This window comes from Hydra vulgaris, chromosome 09 (assembly GCF_038396675.1).
Source record: "Hydra vulgaris chromosome 09, alternate assembly HydraT2T_AEP".
Classification (NCBI taxonomy): Eukaryota; Metazoa; Cnidaria; class Hydrozoa; order Anthoathecata; family Hydridae; genus Hydra; species Hydra vulgaris.
In genome coordinates, this window is record NC_088928.1 from 10,289,210 (window position 1) to 10,312,500 (window position 23,291).

The following is a 23,291-nucleotide window of genomic DNA, read 5'->3' on the forward strand; positions in this document are numbered from 1 at the left end:
TACAATTTAAAAATTTAAAATTGATGAGTTATTTACATAAGCACCAGCAAAACCAGGAGTATTTACAGCGAACCTAATTAATAACAATAATAGGAAAATACAATTGCCATCCTATTCAAGTGCCAAATATTTACTCAAACAACTTATGTCTACAGATAAAATCACTAAAAAACTTTAAAACATTGTTTATATGACAGCAATATAATATGGACGCGATTAGACACTGATATAGTATGGGCGTGTTCTAAAGATTACTATGTAAGAACTATTTTTATAAAGATGTAATTATATATTTGTCTAATACCTCTCTACTAAGTTTTAAATTTATTAAAAACAGTTCATTTACCTGGTTTATAACTACCCAAATGTGTCTGGTCACGCTGTGATGTTTACCACTAGTTGATTAAAGGTGCGCCGGTTTAAAATTTAATTAAAAAAATGTAATTTAGCTATAAAACTTGTAAGAGTAATCTCTAAAATTTTTGTTTAATGCCAAGTTAATAATTCAGTTCATCTATATTAGCTGAATCACGGTGTTGATCTAAAAACTAAAAAACAATGACAAAATATTGGTCACGCGTGACGTTTTATATTTTCTTGCATGAATGAGAGGCCAATACATCCACCCAAATTTTTCTTCTTGTTTTTTGTAGCACCTAATATGAGCTAACTAAAAAGCAAAAAATATTCTTCTTATATCTATTTTAATAATTAAGTATTAAAGGCTTGAGACAAAAAAAAAGATGGGTGTCACTCTGTGACGGTCGTGGAATTGCTCTATATGGCTTATTTCAAGCTTATGCGCAACATCTACAAAAAAATTCTGTTTTTCAGTTCATACATATGCTGATTTAACAATCCCCAGCGCCCCTCCTTTTGCATTTAATCATAAAAATCAAGAAAAATATTTATAATACACAATATTAACATAAGTAAGCGGCATTTTTTAGAATTATAGATATCTTATAAAATGAAAATATAAAATTAAAACGTTAATTTAATAATAATAAAGTTAAACAATAATATAATATTGTTAAACGTTATTTATTTACAGAATATGGATGAATAGTATTCGCATTTCGAATACGAAACATTTGTATAACTATTAGACAAATAAATTCGGTTTGGAACCGTAAATTCAAATGAAATTAAAGCTGTAGATGACTTTACCTTTTCTTTCTTATTTTTTTTTTCTTTTTCATTTTTTTCTTTGTTTGTTTCTTGTAGCACGTAGGGCCTCATATCTCCCATAGGCCTATAAGGTCATATAACCTATTTAGCTTTTGCTAAATCCGCTATTGAGTTTATATACTTGCCGAAACAATTTCGATGTGCAATCAACAAAATAAATAGTACAACAAACATAAATAGTAACATAGTTTATAACGACAAAATATTAATAATAAAACTAACCTGTGACTTTTCTGTCAGTAAGCAATAACAAATATAAAAGCTACGTCATTATAAAATAAAAAGTTTATCCTTTGTTAACTAACATGTCGCATAGCTCAACCTACAAAAACCTGCACCTACAAACTTGATCTACAAAATAAAACATCTTCTAAAAAGTGGAAATAATTTTTAGATGTCCAACTGAGGCAAAAATTGATTTCAACCGATTATTGGCTTTTTTTAATTCGACCGATTTTTGACGTTTTCAATTTCTACCGATTTTTTTCTCAACCTATTTTAGAGACTTTTATTTTCAACCGATTTGCGATTGTTTGATTTTCAACCGATTATTAGAGATTTTCATTTCAACCTACTAGTTAGTGTTTTTACCGTTTTTTCCTTGCGTTTTTAAGGGATTTTTTTTCAAAAACCATTAACAAGAAATCAAGAATACACAAGTTTTTGTTTTAAGATTTCCATCAACAAGAAGCCTATGGAAGTTTCTGACCTCTTTGTATTATTTCTACAATTAACTGCCATTTTTATTTAACCTAAATGCATACAAAAACAAACATGTGTTTTTTTGTTTTTGTATGCATATATTGGCAATACATATCACTCACCATGCATGCATATATATATATATATATATATATATATATATATATATATATATATATATATATATATATATATATATATATATATATATATGTATATATATATATATATCTATACATATATATATATATATACATATATATATATATATATATATATATATATATATATATATATATATATATATATATATATATATATATGTATATATATATATATATATGTATATATATATATATATATATATATATACATATATATATATATATATATATATATATATATATATATATATATATATATATATATATATATATATATATATATATATATATATATATATATATATACATATATATATATATATATATATATATATATATATATATATATATATATATATATATATATATATATATATATATATATATATATATATATATATATACACACACTGTGTGACAAAAGTTATCGTACACTTTAAAAAAATTACTAACTCTTAATTTAGAATAAAAGAAATGCAAGGAACAAGTTAAAAACTGAATAAAAACTATTTGATTTATAATTATTTAAACAAAAATTGAAAAAACAGAAGTAGAAAAAAATTTTATTTTAATATCTTGATGAAAAAGCAAGAAAAGTAACAAAAAGAAGGTGACAAAAGTTATCGTACGCTTTCAAAATAGTACACTTTGATAAATATTATGGGAACTAAACTTATATTTTAGTATCGTGTATTTTGTCCTTTAGCTTTTACAACAGCAGCAAAACGTCTTGGCATCGATTCAACGAGTTTTTTTGTAATAGACGAATCGATTGATTCCCACGTCTTTACAATTTAGACTTTTAATTGTTGAATGGTGTTTACACCTGTTCTATCTATTCGTCTATCGATTTCATCCCATAAATGTTCTATTACATTCAAATCAGGGCTCTGAGGTGGATGATTTTGTATTTCCCAACCTTTTTTTTCCATAAATTCCATTACATCATTGGCCTTACGTTTGGGATCGTTATCTTGAAGAAAAACGAAGTCATCATCAATAGCAAGATTACGTGCTGGTTGTTCAACATTTTCTTTAATAATACGTTTATAGTAATGTTTACCCATATTTCCTTCAATAAATACTAACTTTCCAACACCTGCTGCCGACATACATCCCCAAACCATTACTGATCCATTTCCGTGTTTAAATGTTCGGACTGTAGTTCCATTTTCAACTTTTTGATGAACGCCATACACGAATTCTACCATCAGATCTTTTTACATTAAATTTAGACTCATCTGTCCATAAGACTTTATTCCAGAATGAGTTTGGCATATCAATGTACGTTTTAGCATAGTTTAATCGAAGCTTACAATTTTTATCACTAATACAAGGAACCTTTCTTGGAACGCGACTCACTATTCCTTGTCTTTTAAGACTTCGAATGACTGTTTTTGGACTAATTTTAACCCCCAAATCGTTTTCTATTTTGCAAGCTAAAGTTTTGGCACTTACAAAACGATTTTTCTTGATTGTGGAAGCTAAGCTTCGTTCAGCACGCTTATTCAGTTTTTTTTGGACGACCACTTCGGGGCAAATCAGCTAATTTTCCTGTTTTTTTGAACTTGTTAATAATTGAAGAAACTGTGGATTTTTTAGAATTAACAATTTTTGCAATACAATTTAACGATTTTCCTTCATTCCAATGGTTAATTATTAGCTTACGAATTTCTACAGTGGTCTTAACCCATTTCGAGCTCATTTTACTTTTTTTTAACCAAAAAATTCATTTAAAACAATTGAAAATAATCTTAAAGTGTTTATAGTTTACTTTATTTTCAAAAATGTATGAAAAATGGTGGACATAACGGTTTGGAGTTAAATAAATATAAGTGTACGCCAAGTGTACGATAACTTTTGTCATCATCTTTAATGTACTTTTTTCAAATTTTGAGCCTAATTTTAATGTTATTTCAATATAAATTCCAAAAAGTTCATAAATTACCAAAATAAATACTAATAAAAAAAAAATTATAAATAATTTTCATTAAATATAGCTGAAAAATTGTGTCTATATTGAATATTTTTTTTTTTCTTAGCGTACGATAACTTTTGTCATACAGTGTATATATATATATATATATATATATATATATATATATATATATATATATATATATATATATATATATATATATATATATATATATATATATATATATATATATATAAATTAGGAAACAAATTAAAATAATAAAATACTTCATAAAACAATAAGTTTTGGTAGTTGTATCGAAATTGCTTGATATTAAATCAAATGCAGAAAATAGCCTCTTTCTACTTCTAGTAAGAAAGTCACAGAAGTAATTACTCTGCTCACCTCTGTATCCTTTTTGGGTATTTCTTAATTCTCTCAAAAGCTGATTTCTCTTTAAAACGTTCTTTTTCTTCTGGTTGTGACAATTGCCCATAAAACTTGTATTGTAGTGTTATCCATAAAATTTGTATTTAAAGTATTTTTATTTAAAAAGTTCATTTATCACACTTCTTAATTTCACTTTTTTATCAAGCTCCTTTTCAAATTTTGTCTAGTTCTCTATCAGATTAGATGTACCTAAAACTTTATGAAGTACTGTAGATGGTTCAGTTATTTTTCTTATTTCTTGAGTTACTGTTAATATATCAGCATCTCTACCATTAGTTATTTTCTGATATTGCTTTTAAGGTTTAATCATATATCGGATTCTCTTCTAGCAATATGCTACAACTAGCATTAACATAAACTGCGGCTAGATTATCCAAAAGTAGAGCTTGGAAAAAGCAAGCTTGGAGTCTGCTCTTGAGCCAGCTTCAGCTCAGATCCTTGTAAAAACACTAGCTCCAGATAGCTCTGGCTTCAGCTACAAAGCCCTGTTTAAAACAATGAGCACTCTATTTGTAGAATACTATAATACTATAATATAACTTATATATATATATATATAACATAATAAAAATATTGCTTGCATTATGCAAATTATGTTCAGATTTTATTTTTTTGTTAAAAATAAAAGCATAACTATATATCATAATAAAATATAAAATGTTTTAAGCAATATGTTCATAATTACAATTTCATATTTATTACGAACAGTTAATTTGGTGGGCTATGACTCAACCTAATTTTGAAACTTCAAGATTTGTTGAGATTTTTATAGGTCTAACTAACTGACACGGTTTATTTGTGTTTCAACGTTTTAACTTGTGTTTTTCAAACACATTTTGTATAAGTGTGTCATTTTGTATGTGTGCCATTAATAAAAATATATAATGCTGTTTTTACTTCTTTGTGTCACAATACCAATGATATGAAGAACTGTTTCCTTACATTGTTTGTGAGTTTAATAATAAAGTTGTATTGTACAAAATGTGAAACCAAGAAGCTAGATTCACCTGTCAAGTGCACGTGTGTTAAACATACTTTATCGCTACCAAAACTGTGTTATCTACTTATCTACTTACCATACCTTTTTGAAATATCATTCATAATAAACTATTACTTAGAAACAATTGGCCACAGAATGTAAAAACACATTGCTTTATTTTGCCATTTTACATGCATAGTTTTTTACTGATTTTTCTAATTAAGGTTTATTTTACTTTTTCATGTCCAAAACTTTATTATAATGTTTGCTTTGAAAAATAGAATTTTTAATTTAATATATTTTAATTTTTACACTCTTTCTTTATAATAACTTGAACTAATGCAATGTATTTTATAAATTGATAATTTGTTTAATTAAATAAACATAAGTGATGGTATTTTATTTAGGTACAAAGAAATGTCTTGTCGATAAACTATTTGCTGTGATTCACTACTACTTAGAAGGAACTTTTGGAAAAGGAAAAATAAGATGGAAAAATTAATAGATAAAAAAAGAAGTATAAGAAATTTAATATAATGCTTATTTATTAATTTTCTTATAAGTATAAGAAAATTAATAAATAAGCAAAAATATTAAAACATAAGAAAACCAAAATAATAAACAACAAAATCATCACAAGAAGAAAAGTAAGGAACAATGTTAAAAATAATTTAAAAAGAAAAAGAATGTATTTAAAGAAAAAACTATTTCTTTATGTTATTGTATACCATCTGGTTTATCACTTATTTTTAATCTTATTTATAAGTTTATTTAATAAAAGTGTTGCTGTTTTTTTTGTTGTTGCTGTGAGTGGGGTGTTAAATTTTTTTTTAAATATATATATATATGTGTATATAATATATATATATATATATATATATATATATATATATATATATATATATATAAATATAAATATATATATTTATGTGTATGTAAGTGTGTATGTGCATACGTGTATATATTTGTGGGTGTTTTGTATATATATATTTTAATGTATACTAAATTTTGTCCTTATTTTTAATTTTTTTTTTTAATTTTATTGTATTGTTTTTTTTTTAATATTTTTTATAATATTATTTTTTATACTACAATTTTGTATGATTTTCTTGTATTATTTTTTTTTTTTATTTACTTATATCTTTATTTTTATTATATAACTATTATGATTGGTAATTATTTACCATTGTATATTATTATAATTATCATTGTTATTATTTTTATTGTTGATTTTTTTTTAATTATAAAAAAATTGTTTTATATTATCGTTTTAATGTTGTTGTTAATGTTATTGTTATTATTTGTGTTTTTATCTCACTTTTTTAATCAATTTAATTGTTTTATATCATAGTTACTACAGCTACGTAGGTGCTTACTTAAAATTATTAATTGTACTATTTGAAAGCAACCTTGAGATGTAACAGAAACGTAAACTTGAAATGTAACAGTAAAAATATTTATATTTTTGCAAAATTACCAATTACAAAAGTATTTTTATTATTTAGAAAGAAATACAAAAATTTTCTATTGAAATATTTTTCCCAAAAATTGTGCAAAAAATGTACAGTAAAACTCGAACATCTTTTTTAAAACAACGGGTCATACCAGCCCATTTCTAATCAGCTATTTATGGCTAATCTGAAATCATCTAATTTTAATAAAGAGATAGACACTCTTTCCCTTAAGAATCGGTTTAGAGATCTTATTGTTATGACATGAAAAAAATAGTTTAAAAAATACCGAAAATGGTAAGATTACCATTGTCGGTATTTTCTAAACTATTAAAAAAAATTCAAAATTAAAAAAAAATTGATAAAACTAGAAAGTTATTGGATAAGAAAATCTCACAATATATCTTCTTACAAATTATTTTGTGGTGATTTTTAATTCAATATTCACGTTCTGACTTACAGTGTGAACTTGATATTGAATTTTATATGTCCTTGTGTGAAAATTGCTAAATGCAAACAAGGAATAGTATATAACTTGAGTACAAATTCAATTTTGTGCAAAACAAAAACTTTGAAAATATCAGTATAATATTGTATTCTAATGTTGTTATGATAATGGAAATCATGCCTGTTACCCCATGCTGAACACTTTTTAATATTTTTATGTCAGCTTTTCTAATAAATACCAAACTAAAACAGAGAACTTGATTAGAGTTTTAATACATACAGTACAAAGTTTCCAAACACTTCGGGTCAAAAACTAAAAACATGTGTTTAATCATACCAAGCATAGAGTTCTCTTTAAAGGCGCGTGCAATCAGTTGTTTTTTCCATTTTAGGTCATTTGTAAAAACCACATCCTAATCTCGTTCGCTCACTTTTGAATTTAATTGAATATTCTTAATAAAATAATTGCTTACGATGTTTGAACCGTAATGCATTACAAAACATTTTATTATACTTAACTAGTCTTTTTTTAGACCAATTAAACATTTTTTAAATTGCTTTGCAATAGTGAACCATTATTTGAGGAATCAAATAATGGTTCACTATTGCCAATGTTCATAATGTCCAATGTTACTAATTAATTAGTTGTAAATTATTTTACACAAAACAGTATTGGTTTTTGAAGCTGATTATTAAATTTTTCAGTATTTGTGCTCAGTGATATTAAGTTCACACGTACATTTTTTTGTGTCACACGTACATTTTTTTGTGTTTACTCTTACGAGAATACTTAACTAAAAGTTTACGCCTTCTTTTGTACCAATGTCGTTTGTTAGGCTAATCAAACCATGGACTTCTGGGTTGTGTGTCAGAACTTTAAATACTGACTGAAATGTGTGAAAGACTATACACCTGGAAAATACAAAATTAAGATAATTATTTATTTTATAAGTTCAAATTAAAAATTTAATAACTTATAGTAAATGAAGTTATAAAATATGTTATAAATTTTGTATAAAAATTTAGCTCTGCGACTACCAAAAGCTTGTTACTATGCAAAGTTATGTATGTGTAACAACAAAAAACTAACGTTGGAACATCGTTGTATTTTAAGTTAGGGTTGCATTTTAAGTTAATTCGACGTTATGTTTTGTGTTGTATGTTTATCGAAATCATAATTTGAATATAATTTTTATTTTTTCTTATATTTATATATTAAGAAATATTTGGTCTATATAAGGGGTCACATGTATTTATGACCCATGCAGGCGCGTTGGTATTAAACTTATTAGCGCGTTGGTATTAAGACTTATGATTGTTATCATTGTTAAACAACCGTCATTAGATCAATATTGTTTGTGCATTGGAAAAAACAACCAACCTTCGCGATGTTTTTATATAAGTGTTTGCGCTAGCTAATACCAATAACTGTCTTAAATTTTTGCTAGCTGAGCAGCGATAATAGCTTGTAGTTACAGACGGATAGTATATCACCATTTTTGTGCAATGGTCTTACATTAGCAGATCTCCATTGTAATGGCAAGTAGCAAATTTCAATTGAAGCTTTGAAAATTAAAGTTATCGGTGATAGATGCCAATGCGGTAGAATAATTTTTTAAAATTGTTAGTTGAGCAAGGTTAATAAGATTTAATAGTTTTAATTTTGCTAGCAATTCAACAATACTGTCATCTATACCTACGGTTTTCGCCAATTACCATATTTATACAATAGTTTGGATTTTTTTTTTAATTTTTAAACTAATTCTTGTTCAAACAATTTCCAAGCAAATAACACTTCTTTTTTTACTACTTAACATATTATTTTGTATTAGCTAATTTTAACTATATCTTTCCATCCAGACAAAAAAAAATTATGTAACAAAGAATTTTCTTGTTATTAAAAAAAAATCTTTAAATAGCTATTGATCCAAAGAGCTACATTTTTGCATTTCAAATTTACATTTATTTTTGGGGCAAAGTAACTAAAGCTGCCGTTAAAAACATCATTAATCCATCTACATTAATTGTACTGGTTGATCTTTAAATTAATAATTTAATTCAAACTAATTAAATAACATATTAGCAAAGTTACCTCTTTTATAATCCATTTTATAAATTGGTCGCTGCAGACTTTTTCAAAAATGATAAATTTAAAACTAAGTAACAATTGGCCTTTGACTACTATGCCTAAGATGAATTATGATTCAAGCTCAGAAATATTATTGAAATACGATGTTAAAATAAGATTTAATAAAACTGTATGAGTTATTTATGTTTAATTGAAATGTTGGGTACCCACTGTTGAATCAAAAATTACTCAAAACTAGTTTCTCGAAATAGGAATTCAATGCTACTTCTACTTGATAAAATTAGCCATTAGACCATTTAATATTTGGAACATTAAAGTTTTTTTCATGCCGAATTTGCCGATATAAGTCTTAGCATTTTAAAATACATTGCCCTAATCTATACTATCTACCATATAATATGGCCTGTATATACATCCAACTAATTATTTGGATCTGCATATATTATTATCTATCTGCAGTTATTATTGTCTAAACTTGTTCAATCTTACGGTAAGTAAAACAAACATCTTTAAATAAATACAAATTTATTTAATTGTCTATATATAACGCTACGCCACCTCTCTTCTTTCTTTGCTTCTATCTTTTTAGTACAAATTATAACCAGTTACGTTGGCACTTGAAAATTCATTAAACGTCGGTAAGTATGGTGGTTTTATTTATGGAGCTTTAATTAGTTATTTGAGCTGAGGAAGATTAAATAAACCTTTTGAAAATTTACTTAACTTTATTAATGATTTTTTTTTTTATATTTAAAGTGACACAAGTGGATAATATTTCATCATTACTGTGCAAGGGCTACTCCGCGGAGGGAAGGTGACTTTTTTTTTTTTTTAATTTATTTAGGTGCACCTTATCACATAGAACCGCGTATGAGTATTTAATCGGAAGTTCATGCCTCTAATAAAAATATTTATAAATGTGAGTTTTAATCATTTTAATCTGAACACAGTTGGCGTCACTAACATTTTTTTCTATTAATTGCTCTAAACTATGAAAATATTGTTTGAGGTAGTAACAAATCCCTTTATTATCAGCAGAAGTATATTGTTCAATTCACCAATTTGAAGACTAATTTACTCAACCCAAGTCTTTTTTGAAACGGAAAGAATTTATTTAATATTCTTTGTTTTCATTGTGAATTAACAATTGTAGTTAAGTTAATAATAGGCTGTTCACTGGAGCATTCAATGTTTAGTAGGAACCATCTTTTTGTTATTTAAAAGATACCCCTTTCAATTTAAGGCCCCTTTTAACAATACTATCAAAAAGTCTCCAACCCCGTTGGATAAACCACCCCCTCTCTTCCCTCGTGTATATGGATATGTGTATATGGCACTTCTGAGTAACTAACGTAATCTTATCTATTCACTAAACTTAACGGAGAGTTAGTCAGAAGTTTCGTTTTATCTTTATTAATAAAAAGTATTTTTAAATATAATTTTTTTTTTAATAAATGTTCAATTCTAGTTTTTGTTTTATTTTAATGTATTTGAGTGAGGTTTTTAACAATCTTTCACTTTAAAAAGATGCAATGAAATTTCCGACAAATACTCCGTTAAGCTTAACGGAGATATGTGAAAACGACCCCTTAATGTTTAAAAAAAGAACCAAACAAAAAAAGTAAATTTCAAAAAACTGCAATAAATGAAGGACATTATCCGAAAAGTAGGGATAGGATTGAAAATGTAGGTGGGAGTTGACCTATTTTGGGATGTGTAACCAACCCCGCGAAACTCCTCTAAAACCTACCTTACTGGAAAGTTCAGTTCAAAACTTTAGTGGTATTCCACCTCTGAAGTTTTTAAATCTTTAAAAATTAAATAAAACACAGAAACAAATTTGGCAATGTCTGGACAACAGATTGGACATCGCTTATCGTTGTTAAGCGACAATATTTCTTTACACCGGTGACAAAGACTAAAATGCCTACAAAGCAAAATAAGAACTTCAAGGCGATTTACATAACAAATTTTACAATTACTTTCCTCACTTGGATCTATAGGATCAATATTGGAAATTTTCTGTAAAGTGTTGAGGCCAATAAGTTCTGTTTCAACCTGTTCTTGAACTTGTTCGTGAAAAAAGATGTGCACAAGAATCTAAAAATTTGGTAGGGGTCTATTCACCTGAATTAAGACGACATTCATAAAGATTCAGTTTTTCAGCAGTTTTATGTCTATCTCTTCTTGGTGCTGGTCTTGGCTTTTCTCCATTTTCAGTTTGTCTGACGTCAACCTCAGTAGGCAAAATAATCTGATGAACTAATTTATCAAGAAATCTCCAAAAACCAGTATGTGAAGTCATGTTTTGACGCATTTTTGAATGAAGTGACTCAGAAACATTATTGGTACGATATTTCAGTCCACCATAGAAACATTTGATGAAAAATCATTTTCCGGTTCTTTTACTTTTTCCAATGCTGCTTTGTACAGCCCTTGTTTCTTTCCGGACATTAAAATGTGGACGATAGGCAAAATAATTTCTCGAACTTCAGTTAAAATGTTAAAAAGTTGACCACAAGAAGAGTTTGTTGGAACAACTTTAAAAGTAGCATCTGCAAACATAATGGTAGCTTCTAGATAAAAAAAATTAAACAAAAATTATTTAAAGTGAAAAATAAATCGATAAAACAAGATGATAGCAATACACATGATACTTTAAAACATATACCGTTTGGTAGATAACAGTTTATTATTTTAATTTACACGTAGCAAGGAGCGCGCAGAAGAGAAGGATATTTAGAAGTTATCCACAGAAAACCACTTAACAAATTTCACATAAATTCTAAGTACATTTTTACTTATTTAAAAATATATCTTTATCAATTTTATTATTTGTAGATTTATAAGCATTTAACGAATAATAACTAATAATTTTTTTCTTTACAAGTTTAGCAATCTACTCTATACCAATTTACAAATTCTATGATTTTTTAAAGTTTTAGAATTTTAGAAATAATGGCATTTTTATATATAATAAAACGTTGTTATATTATATAAAAAATAATATAATAAAGGCTTGATAATAGGACAAAATGATGTCGCTCCAGGCATTAAGATTTTTATTATGAGTACCACAGGTCAGAAATTGGCCTTTTAGGTTTGATTTTGGAACACCCCAAATATTTATATAGATTTTTTATAACAAACCTTTAAGCTTCACAGAACTGTAAAAATTAAAATCCTGCAGGTGGCACATTTTCTGAAAAACCATTTAAAGTGGGGGGACCTACAAAATTTCATGTTCAAGTAAAGAAACTTCCTGAAATAGTGCAAACCTTAAATTATTGCATACTAATACTAACATCAAATAATGATTTTCTGCCAAAAATAAAATTAAAAATAAAATCTAGGAACATGGAATACACAACGTTTTTGGGGCACCGACCCCAAACGGGGCAAATAAAAAAAGTAAAATTTTTTTTTTGTACCATCTCATAGGTAATCTAATTTTGTTCATAGATCTCAAATTTTAAAAAAATGTAAAATTACAGTTCAAGAGTTATGACCAAAAAACTTTTGATCCCCCTCCCCTTTCCAAAAAAAATAGAAAGTTTGAAATTTTAAATAACCATAACTTCTAAAGTGCACATAGTTTTTTTATGAAACTTGAAATTTGTCAATGAATTTCTATTTGGGCTAAGAAATTACAAAAATATTTTTTCAAATGCGTAAGCCCCCTCAAACGGGGCAGTTTTCCTAAATTTTGGAGTACTCTGGTTCGAAGGCTTAAATCGCAGCAACTTTTAGGACAGATTTGTTATTTATGACCATACTATGACTTTGTGTAAAAATATTTTGTTCTTCAAAATGCCAAATAATTGCAAGCCCCTTTATTTTTAGTAAATATTTTTTGTTTAGGTTCACTAAAGAATATTCCATAAAACATCAATAACTACATGTTCATGCTGGAAAAAGTTTCATCAATTCGTTTACTTCTTTCACCATGCTTCGAGCTAAGGACAGAGACATTAAATCGGTTTACAACAAAATTCATTTTTTGGTGCGAGGCTTCTGTTGATTGTTCATTGTATCTTGAAAGAGAGCAGCTGTGCATATCTATGAAGGCTCCAAGATGAGCGCTTATGGCATGTACTTTCTATGTCACGCTGAGACTTTTATTCAAGAACTAAAGTATATAAGTATTTATAATGAAATTACTCAAATTTAAAAAAATTATTAAACATAACGAGTTTTTATTGTACTCACTTCTGAACAGTATGTTTGAGAATGTTCAAAATTTCTTGTAAAGTCTTGAATAAGCTTGTGATACTCTGGATCTAGTGGTTTACTAAATGTACCAGTAACAATTCTGTCAAACATCCTTAATGTATCAACTAAAGGGAAAAACTTTATTGGAATTCGTGATGCAAGACTGTCTACATTTTTCAATATTGCTCTTGAAACATTACCGTCATATGTACCTCCGTGATAACCTTTCCGTATAACACCAAGACTATTAACCCAATCTTTTAAACCTTCCCAGAGTGGTATAATATAATTACAAATGTGGTTTACCAAACCCATGAGAAGATGAAGTTCTGGTAAAGGCACTATGCTTATTACTAGCTTCTCAGGATCGTCTTCCTTTATAAGACAAGGCTTCACAACATTATGAATAAAAATAAATGGAACACGATAGTTTTGTATAAAAAGCTTTTTATTAGATTACAAATATATAAATAACAGTAACCTTAAAATTCATCATTTGTTTCTCAGGAAAACCTGCATCAGCATACTGGCGGTAATAATTATGTAGGTCTCCGAAGCTTGTAAGTTGACCAGATTTCAGAACAGCTTCCCCATCACACCAGGCACAACTGTATTTTCCACCATGAGTCTATAAATATTTTTTAGTTGTATAAATAGTTATAAATATATACAAAATTTATTTCCTTTATAGAATAAATTGGAAGGTTTTCAAGTAATTTAATTACCGAAGTTCTTAACAAAATGCTTATGCGTTTAAGGTCAGATGCAAGAGAATATTTACAATTATGAATTTGAAGTTTTTCTGTTAGTACTGTAAGGTTGCTATGTGTTTCTTGCATATCTTCACAGTATGCCAATACAAGCGCAGAATTTATTCCAGAGTAAGTTCCCCTATCATTCCGGTCATTCTGTCTGTGTTGGTTTGGATTAAACAAGTTTGCAATAACTTTCATTGAACCTCCACCTAAGGTGTTTTTATTTACTCATTATTCTTTAAATTTATAGTTTATTATCCATCTATATTATTACAAATCAAATGCTCATACCTGAATCTATGCCAACTCTTACAAAAGTACTGAAGAGATCTTGCTTTCTGTACTCAATTACAAATTCAATATACTCTGTAATATCTTTTACATAAACTAAATCTCTTTTTACATTATTTATTAAACTTTTCTTTTTTTCCTCAAAGGAAACGTTTTCTAAAGCATAGAAGTTCTTAAGTATTTTTATTTTATCATCCAATTTCTTTTCCATATTACTTTCAAACTTAACTCCATTTTTTCGGAAGGTCTTCAAGAGTACATTAGATTTGAACTGAGTCAGTTGCAAACAAACAACTAACTTGTTAAACTCAGAGAATGGTATTTTTATCGGTCTCGTACAAGTTTGACCTAAAGTTATAGGGACTCTAGAACCACCTATATAATTGACAAATATTTTTAGAAACGCAAAACATTTTCAAATATATAAAAAGAAAGCAAGTTTTTTAACATTATACCAGTCGAACACAACATTTCTTCACCTTTTTCCATTTCATTATTGGAATATAAACCTTTCAAAATATTGGACACTACTTGGCCTTGAACCTACACAATACAGTGAAAGCTGTAAAACCTAACTATTTTACAAATGAGATAATAATAAGAAACATTCTGATTTGAAAAATTAGTTGTAATAATAATATTTAGATAAATATTTTACTTTAACATCTTTATTTAATACATAAGTTGCCAGATTCTTTGATTGCTTTCTAGGGTAGCATTTATGGCGTATACCTTTACCAATAACGTGAAAACATTTTTGACAAATCTTTAAGCAAGCAACATTTGAACTCTTGCAAACACCAACTTTTCTGAAATTATATTATTTTTGTTTTATTTGTCTATATTTATTTAAAGAACTGTTTAATGAATTTAATTTTAACTAATTTTTAAAAAAGAAGCATAATATAGAACCTGAGATTTTATTAGTTGCCAATTTACAAATTTTACATTTTTTGCAGCTCCTATCGCAGTAGAAATTGCTTAAAGATTCCTTGTTCCATTTCTGTTTAACAGATGTTGAAAGAGGTTTTCCAGCTTTAACCAAGTACAAGTTTCTTTTACACGTAAGGCATACCCCAGCTGGATACTTCATTACTTTCATACTATAGTCATTGTGACAATGCTTTACAACAAGCCTTTCCAAGCTTTCTGTAACTGGAATACACTTAGTGTTTTTAGTAAAGCAACAAGCACAGACTAAAAGTCTGTTTAACTTATGAGATCTTTTGAACTTAAATCTTCTTCCTTCTTTCGACATTAAATGAGGCATTATGAATTCTTTAATTTTAATACTTACTAAAAGTATTAATAGTTTATCAAAATTTATAAGTGAACTTTAATTAAATAAATTTATATTAATTTCTTCTAATTTAAATAAATCAAATAACTTTGTTTGAATATAGTTAGTCATCATTATTTATATCTATCAAATCTTAAAATAACAATAAACAACTAACAAGTAGTAATAAATGTTGAGTAATACGTACTAATAAAAGCTGAGCTAACTCTAAGTTGATCTTTATATTATTAAATATATTATTTTGTATGTAAATCTTGTTATTAATAAAAAAGAGAAGTATCCCAAAAATAGCTGCGATTTAAGCTTTCGAACAAGAGTACCCCAAAATTCAGGAAAACTGTCCCGTTTGAGGGGGCATATGCATTTGAAAAAATATTTTTGTTATTTCTTAGCCCAAATAGAAATTCATTGACAAATTTCAAGTTTCATAAAAAAACTATGTGCACTTTAGAAGTTATGGTTATTTAAAATTTCAAACTTTCTAATTTTATTGGAAAGGGGAGGGGGATCAAAAGTTTTTTGGTCATAACTCTTGAACTGTAATTTTACATTTTTTTAAAATTTGAGATCTATGAACAAAATTAGATTACCTATGAGATGGTACAAAAAAAAAATTTTACTTTTTTTATTTGCCCCGTTTGGGGTCGGTGCCCCAAAAACGTTGTGTATTCCATGTTCCTAGATTTTATTTTTAATTTTATTTTTGGCAGAAAATCATTATTTGATGTTAGTATTAGTATGCAATAATTTAAGGTTTGCACTATTTCAGGAAGTTTCTTTACTTGAACATGAAATTTTGTAGGTCCCCCCACTTTAAATGGTTTTTCAGAAAATGTGCCACCTGCAGGATTTTAATTTTTACAGTTCTGTGAAGCTTAAAGGTTTGTTATAAAAAATCTATATAAATATTTGGGGTGTTCCAAAATCAAACCTAAAAGGCCAATTTCTGACCTGTGGTACGTTGTAGACGCAATTAAATGGCAAAATTAACATAAGTTAAAAATTAAAAGTTCAAATAACTTTTGAATATTTAATTGATATATTATTTAAATAGTTATATTAATACTTTCCATGAATATTCAATGAATAGTTCTTAGATTGATACTTTCCATGAATATTCATTGGATAGTTCTTAGATTGATACTTTCCATGAATATTCATTGAATAGTTCTTAGATTGATACTTTCCATGAATATTCATTGGATAGTTCTTAGATTGATACTTTCCATGAATATTCATTGGATAGTTCTTAGATTGATACTTTCCATGAATATTCATTGGATAGTTCTTAGATTGATACTTTCCATGGGAAAAGCTCTTTTTATTTAAAATTTAAAATAAATATAAATTTATTTATTTTTTAACATATTTACCTTTTAAAAGATTGAGTAAAATAGGCGAAGCAAAAACAATGCCAATCTGGTCTTCAAAACGAATTTCCCCTCTGTAAAAATCTTGAAATGGGTTTGGTTCTAATACCATTACTATAGCTTCATTGAGAGTCAATGGGTTACGTTCAAACTGACTTTGACGAGCATTTCGTAGATTCTAAAAAATAGTATAAACCAACTAAACATTGTTTGTCACTGGAAAAAAATAAGGCAATATTAGCCGACATGCATTGTTATTTATCACAACAACAAATATTTGTGTTGTTAAACGTTTTCATTAAACATTTATTGAACATTTTATCTGTTCTTATAAGATTCATTTACTTGGACAACCTTTGGATAAGTGAGGGACATTTGGACATGACCCGGAGCATTTTCAAGAACTTCATTGTAGATGGTTTTTAAAGGCTTTTGGGAACTAGCGACTTGCTCGCGCATGTTTTGCAGACAACCAAGATAGTCATAGAACATAACAGATGATCCACAAGTGTGAGAAGCAATTCGTTCCATAAGTTCATTTGATGGATCAATTTTGACTGTCCCATTGCAGTCTTTATAGTGCTTGCACTTAAAATAAACAACACCCGTTGAACTTGTTATATTTTTTATGTAGGCGAATTCCCCAGATATATATAAAAACGAACTTCTACGATCGCCTTTAACTTTTTGATATTCCATTTTTTAGCAAAAAACAAAAAAATAACTTGCAAGCGAGTTTATAAGAGAACAAATAAACCGCAAGCTTTTTCTTTTGTTTTTTACTTTTGTTTATTACGTTACTTTCTCTTGTTTATTTTTTTGTTGTTATTTAGAAGTCAATTGTTAGAAGAAACAGGTGTTTGAAATTATTTTTAATAACTAAATGTTTTAATTTGTAATATGTAAAGGTACACTGCAGTTCTTAATTTACTCACCTTAGTTTAAAACTTACATCACCATATTAAATCCTATTGAAATTTTGATAAAACAGCTGCTAGAAAATATGTATTTGACTTTAAGCCACGCAAGAATTAAATGGTTTAATGCGTGTTTTGTAATGCGTGTTTTGTAAATCTGACTAAAGATTTATAACATGGCGTCCGATTGAAAGTTTTCACGATCTGACCGAGACAAATATAGTTTAGAAGAAAAGAATTCCCCCCAGCTTATTATTAAACCTCCCACCACCCACCACCTCACCCCCGTTTATTAGATCTGAACTAAAATTCAAATCCCTCCTTCTATTCCCACCCCCTACCTTGTATCAAGGACTCGAAAGTTATATATTAAAAAAAGTCAGATGAGCAACATTAGTACGGGAGGAGTAATAAAATCCTTGTTAAATGCTCCTTCGATATACTCTATTATAAGACCTTTAAGTCACTTTGGATAAAATAAAGTACCGCCATTTACATCAAATGTTAGACAATGATTTATTTTCTTTTCTTCTGGTATAACGGTGTTCCAACAAGACCTAATAGTAGAGCTGCGTAGAAGTGCATTTAAGGATAAATTTCATGCTGCCTTATATACCTAAACAAGGCGTCAAACCTTAGACCTCTCAATTATAAGCCAGCGCTCAACGGCTGATTAGATTGAGTTCTAATTAAAATAAAATACATACCGGAGAAGACGAAGTTATAAAGTCGATCGAAAAAAAAGTAGGTCGAAAATACAGTAGGTTGAAAATTCAGTAGGTTGAAAACCCAGTAGGTTGAAATTTCAGTAGGTTGAAAATGTAGTAGGCATAAAAATAAGTAATTCATGTTTTAATTAGTAGTAAAAATAAAAAATTAAAAGTTGTAGGTTGAAAACCAAAATTGTCATATTCGATGATTTTAGAAATTTCAAAATTAGGTCCAGTCATAGGCCATCTTAACTAATTTCGTTTGTTTACATTAGTGAGTTTAAGCATATGAGCGTTATCTCGAGGCAGTGGCAGGAATACAAAAGAATTTCTCATAACTAATTATTATCAGGGAAATACCCTTTCTTACGCATCGCACTCAAAACGAAGGCTAGAAATCTTATTTCTTACCACTGCTCAAAAACGTACGCTACATGAATAATTAATGAATTTAAAACTCAAATTTTTGTTTTGACACACTCAAGTGGAGTCGAAGCTCTCTGCATTTTATAAAATAGATTTTCTTACCCTTGCGAGTACTCACAGATAAACGGTTATATGTCTTCATAATATCTGGAATTTCTAAAGCTTCTTTTAATCTATAAATATCTGCTTTTTGGAATCGAAACTCTGACCACGGTTCAGCATTATCTAGCTCATCTAATTCAAAATGTTTGTAATTTCAATAAGAATAATCATTTTTAGATAAAATCCTATAAAAAATCAAATTCTACGTCATCGATAATACTTCTATCTTATGCTATGAAAAGAGCGTCTCTCGTAACTCCCAAACATGTTTTTCTTTCTTTAAATTAAATGTAAAATGTGATGCAAATTTTCTTGGAAGATCGTTTTAATTGTTTATAGCACAGATATTTTTTGGAAATAATTTTAACTTAAAAATAAGTTTTGAATAATTAATGACTTAAAACGCGCTTGCAAAACGTTTTTTAAACTTGCAGTGGTAGCACACTTGCTTACGCTTGTACTAACACCGCCTAAAAATAGTACGCGCATGCTTAAACTCACTATTAATATAAGCTCAAGATGGCCGCCAAAATTTTTATAATTAGCCGGAAAATGGCCTTTAATTAAATGTAATTAGGGGTCAGGAAAAAAGTTATTATATTTTTAGTTAAATTTTAATTTACATTTATTTTGGAAAATAAAATGCAGCCTAACTAAAAATTTAAATAATTTTTTATGCCAACCGGCGCACCGGGAATCTCCCAGTATCCCGGCGGCTCAGTATATATATATATATATATATATATATATATATATATATATATATATATATATATATATATATATATATATATATATATATATATATATATATTATATATATATATATATATATATATATATATATATATATATATATATATATACATATATATATATATATATATGTATATATCAATCAATCAATCAATCAAAATTTATTGACAGGCTCAAGGCCCAATATAATAAATATACAATCGGTAAAATAAAGTGGATTAGAATAAAACAAAGGCTAACGCACTTGAATATAAACAAAACCCAAGAAAAAAATAAATAAATAAAATAAAGATAAGAAATTAAAGAGTTATAAATATAACTCAGCTCTCCACTTAAACATCAGTGGAGACAGCAAGAACCTGTGAGTTAACAAAAGCTTTAAAGAGGAGGTTCTCACTATTCTGCAGCAGTAACAGTGAGGAGTATTGTTGCTTGCGAATTACAACATTAAGCGAATAGGTACCATGTTTCACAAATAATTTACTTGCACTGTTCCATGGTGGCTTGTTTATTATCAAGCGAAGTGCATTATTATATGCAACACATAGGCGATGGAATGAGTCTTTTCTCCAAAGATACCACAGCTGACATCCATAGATTGGGCTGCAAAATGGCATTAAATAACATGATCTTTGTTTGTATCTGTGTAGAGCTGAACTTTCTACGGATGAGGTTAGCTTTAGCATAGATAGAGCGCACGTGTTTTAAAATATCTTTGTCATCCTGTATATTGTTTGAGATCAAGTGACCCCGATATTATTAATGACTAGTGTATGCGAGAACCATGCCAGATAATGTGAAACTAGGGCTATTTATAAGGGGTTTATAAATTTCAAAACACATTATTTGAGACTTGTTATAATTTATAACATGATATTGTTATAAACTATATCATGTTTCACAGCATAACTGGAGGATAAATCAAGTAAGATCTGGAAACCTTTGGCTGAGGCTGCACACAGGACAATATCATCAGCATAAAGAAGATGGTTAACAAGAGAAGGACCCAAGCAACAGCCTACGGTAGTTTTATTGAGTAAAACACTAAGATCGTTAATATAAATATATTAAATAGAAGAGGAGACAGTACACCTCCTTGTCGCAATCCATTACTGATATTAAATTTTTTGGATAATATTCCACCCCAAAGTATCTGAGCTGTTTGACAAACATACCAGACAATAAGTGAGCGTAAAGTTACACCAGAGATAATTTTAGATTCTAGTGTATCAAAGCGAACTCTATCAAAGGCTTTACTAATGTCAATAAATGCCACATGCATATTTGAGCCATGTGATAGGTAAAAATTTTAAATTACTTTAAAAATAAAAACTGGCATAAAAGTGCTATGGTTTTTTCTTAATCCGAATCGGTTTGGAGTCCCAGTGAAACTTTCATTAATGCGTCAGACAAAAATATGTTCCAAAATCTTGGAGAAAATTGTCACCAAAGTAATTGGACGATAATTAGCAGAATCGGAGATGTCACTATTCTTATCTTTAACCACAGGAGAAATAACAGAGTGTGAAGCACCAATAGGCATGTATCCATGGCAAAGCATGGAGGAAAAACATAAAGACAAAACATTAAAGTAATTTGGGCTAGCATAGAGATAGTGCTCCAACTGAAGTCCAAAATGGTCAGCTGCTTTTCCACAGGACATACGATTTATGATAGATTGGACTTCATCAGGAGTGACAAGATAGGCATCATCTATAAAAAGATTACAGTGTTAAACTATAAAGTTGTCATTTATATTGCATGTTGGCTTGACTGAGTTGAACAGGGTGGAATAGTTATTATACCACATGTGGCATACATTATCAGGACCTGAGGCAGAGTCAATAGAAGGTGGAAGACTACATTTATCGCTGCGAATAGAAGTCACGATAGACTAGAAATTGGTATAGTTCTTATTTTCAAAACTGTTCGCCAGCTTTTCTGCTTTTATAGTATCTTCTTTTTTTTTGCAGAAACGAATGGCATATTTATATTAGGCTCTTAAATTTTTATAAAGATTGAAGATTGGGCCAATTTTTGGTTTATTATAGCTACACCATAAGCAGAACGCATCTTTAGCAGCCTTAGGAGCATCTTTAACATAATCTGCCCAACCTATCATAGGTTGTTTTCTATTTAAACTTGATTTAAAATAATTAAGCCACTGAGATGAAGATTGAGTAAGACATTCATTCAGAATATTGTACAGGTGGTTAATCTGCTTAACATGCTCATGTGAGTTACAATGTACATTATTACAGTTAATTACTTCAAACTGACCCCCGTTAATTAAAGACTCTAAGTTAGATAGTGGAAGTATACTCCTTTATCATAATGGTCGACAAAGCATTAAAATTTATTTTAGGAGATCTTGTCGAAGTAGCGTGAGAAGTATAAGAAGAAGATATATTAATTTTAAACGAGATATCAAACGCTAAAGGTAAATGATGAGATGAACTAGTTGACTGAATTATTTCGAAGTTATTAACATTGCATACAGAACTTTGGGAGACAAGGCAGTGATCAATCCAAGAACAGGTTTCCCATGCTTCACTAACAAAGGTAAAGGAATCATGTGGAAGACAGATATCAGCTGTAACAAGATGTTCATCTGTACAAAAATCAACTAGGAGACTACTACATGGAGGCCGAAATCTTGGATCCCAATTAAAGTCACCAGTAATAACAAATTTACCATTTAATTCTGAAATAAGAGCTGAAAGACTACCAAGGCTTTCGAGATACTCATCAACATTCTCATATAAATCACAAGACATGTAAACATTGATAATTGCGAGCTTATCAGAGAAGTTATTTACAAGTTGGATAGCAACAGACCATGAATTATCAGTAGTAACAACTCGAGTTCTGCAGAAGACAGAATCACGACACAGGATTGCAACACCACCAAACGGTCTGTCACGAATAAAACCTGCTGAAGAATCAGTTGGAGACACTCCAAAGCCAAAAAAACCAGGTACAATGTTTTTCAAGAAACTAAGTTCAGTATTGAGTAACCAAATCCCTTGGAGACTGATGATATCATATGTTGCAGAAAAGA

At 28.3% G+C, this 23,291-nt stretch overlaps 1 protein-coding gene and 2 long non-coding RNA genes across 3 annotated transcripts in view; 2 read left to right on the forward strand and 1 right to left on the reverse strand.

Annotated features, from left to right (window-relative positions):
* Positions 1-6,214, forward strand: part of LOC136085011 (uncharacterized) — a 44,741-nt gene extending 38,527 nt beyond the window's left edge. The window contains exon 3 of the long non-coding RNA XR_010641002.1: positions 5,812-6,214. This is a non-coding gene — a long non-coding RNA (uncharacterized LOC136085011). The remainder of the gene's footprint in view (positions 1-5,811) is intronic.
* Positions 6,215-9,334: 3,120 nt separating this feature from the next.
* Positions 9,335-13,662, forward strand: LOC136085013 (uncharacterized). The gene is made up of 3 exons (XR_010641003.1): positions 9,335-10,029; positions 10,148-10,205; positions 13,253-13,662. It is a non-coding gene; the product is annotated as an uncharacterized LOC136085013 (long non-coding RNA).
* On the reverse strand, positions 11,326-18,015 carry LOC136085012 (uncharacterized). Its single transcript, XM_065806387.1, has 2 exons — positions 17,323-18,015; positions 11,326-11,967 (listed from the first exon to the last, which is right to left on the reverse strand). Exons 1-2 carry the CDS (start codon positions 17,429-17,431, stop codon positions 11,750-11,752), a joined length of 327 nt encoding a protein of 108 aa, XP_065662459.1. The 5' UTR covers positions 17,432-18,015; the 3' UTR covers positions 11,326-11,749.
* Between the last annotated feature and the right edge of the window lie 5,276 nt (positions 18,016-23,291).

Excerpts from the sequence above, each read along its gene's own strand:
- LOC136085012 (XM_065806387.1), bottom strand. The coding sequence starts at position 17,431 with ATGGTATTAGAACCAAACCCATTTCAAGATTTTTACAGAGGGGAAATT. Across the intron at positions 11,968-17,322 it reads TTTACTCAATCTTTTAAAAG|AAGCTACCATTATGTTTGCA; the intron begins GTAAATATGTTA and ends TTTTTTATCTAG.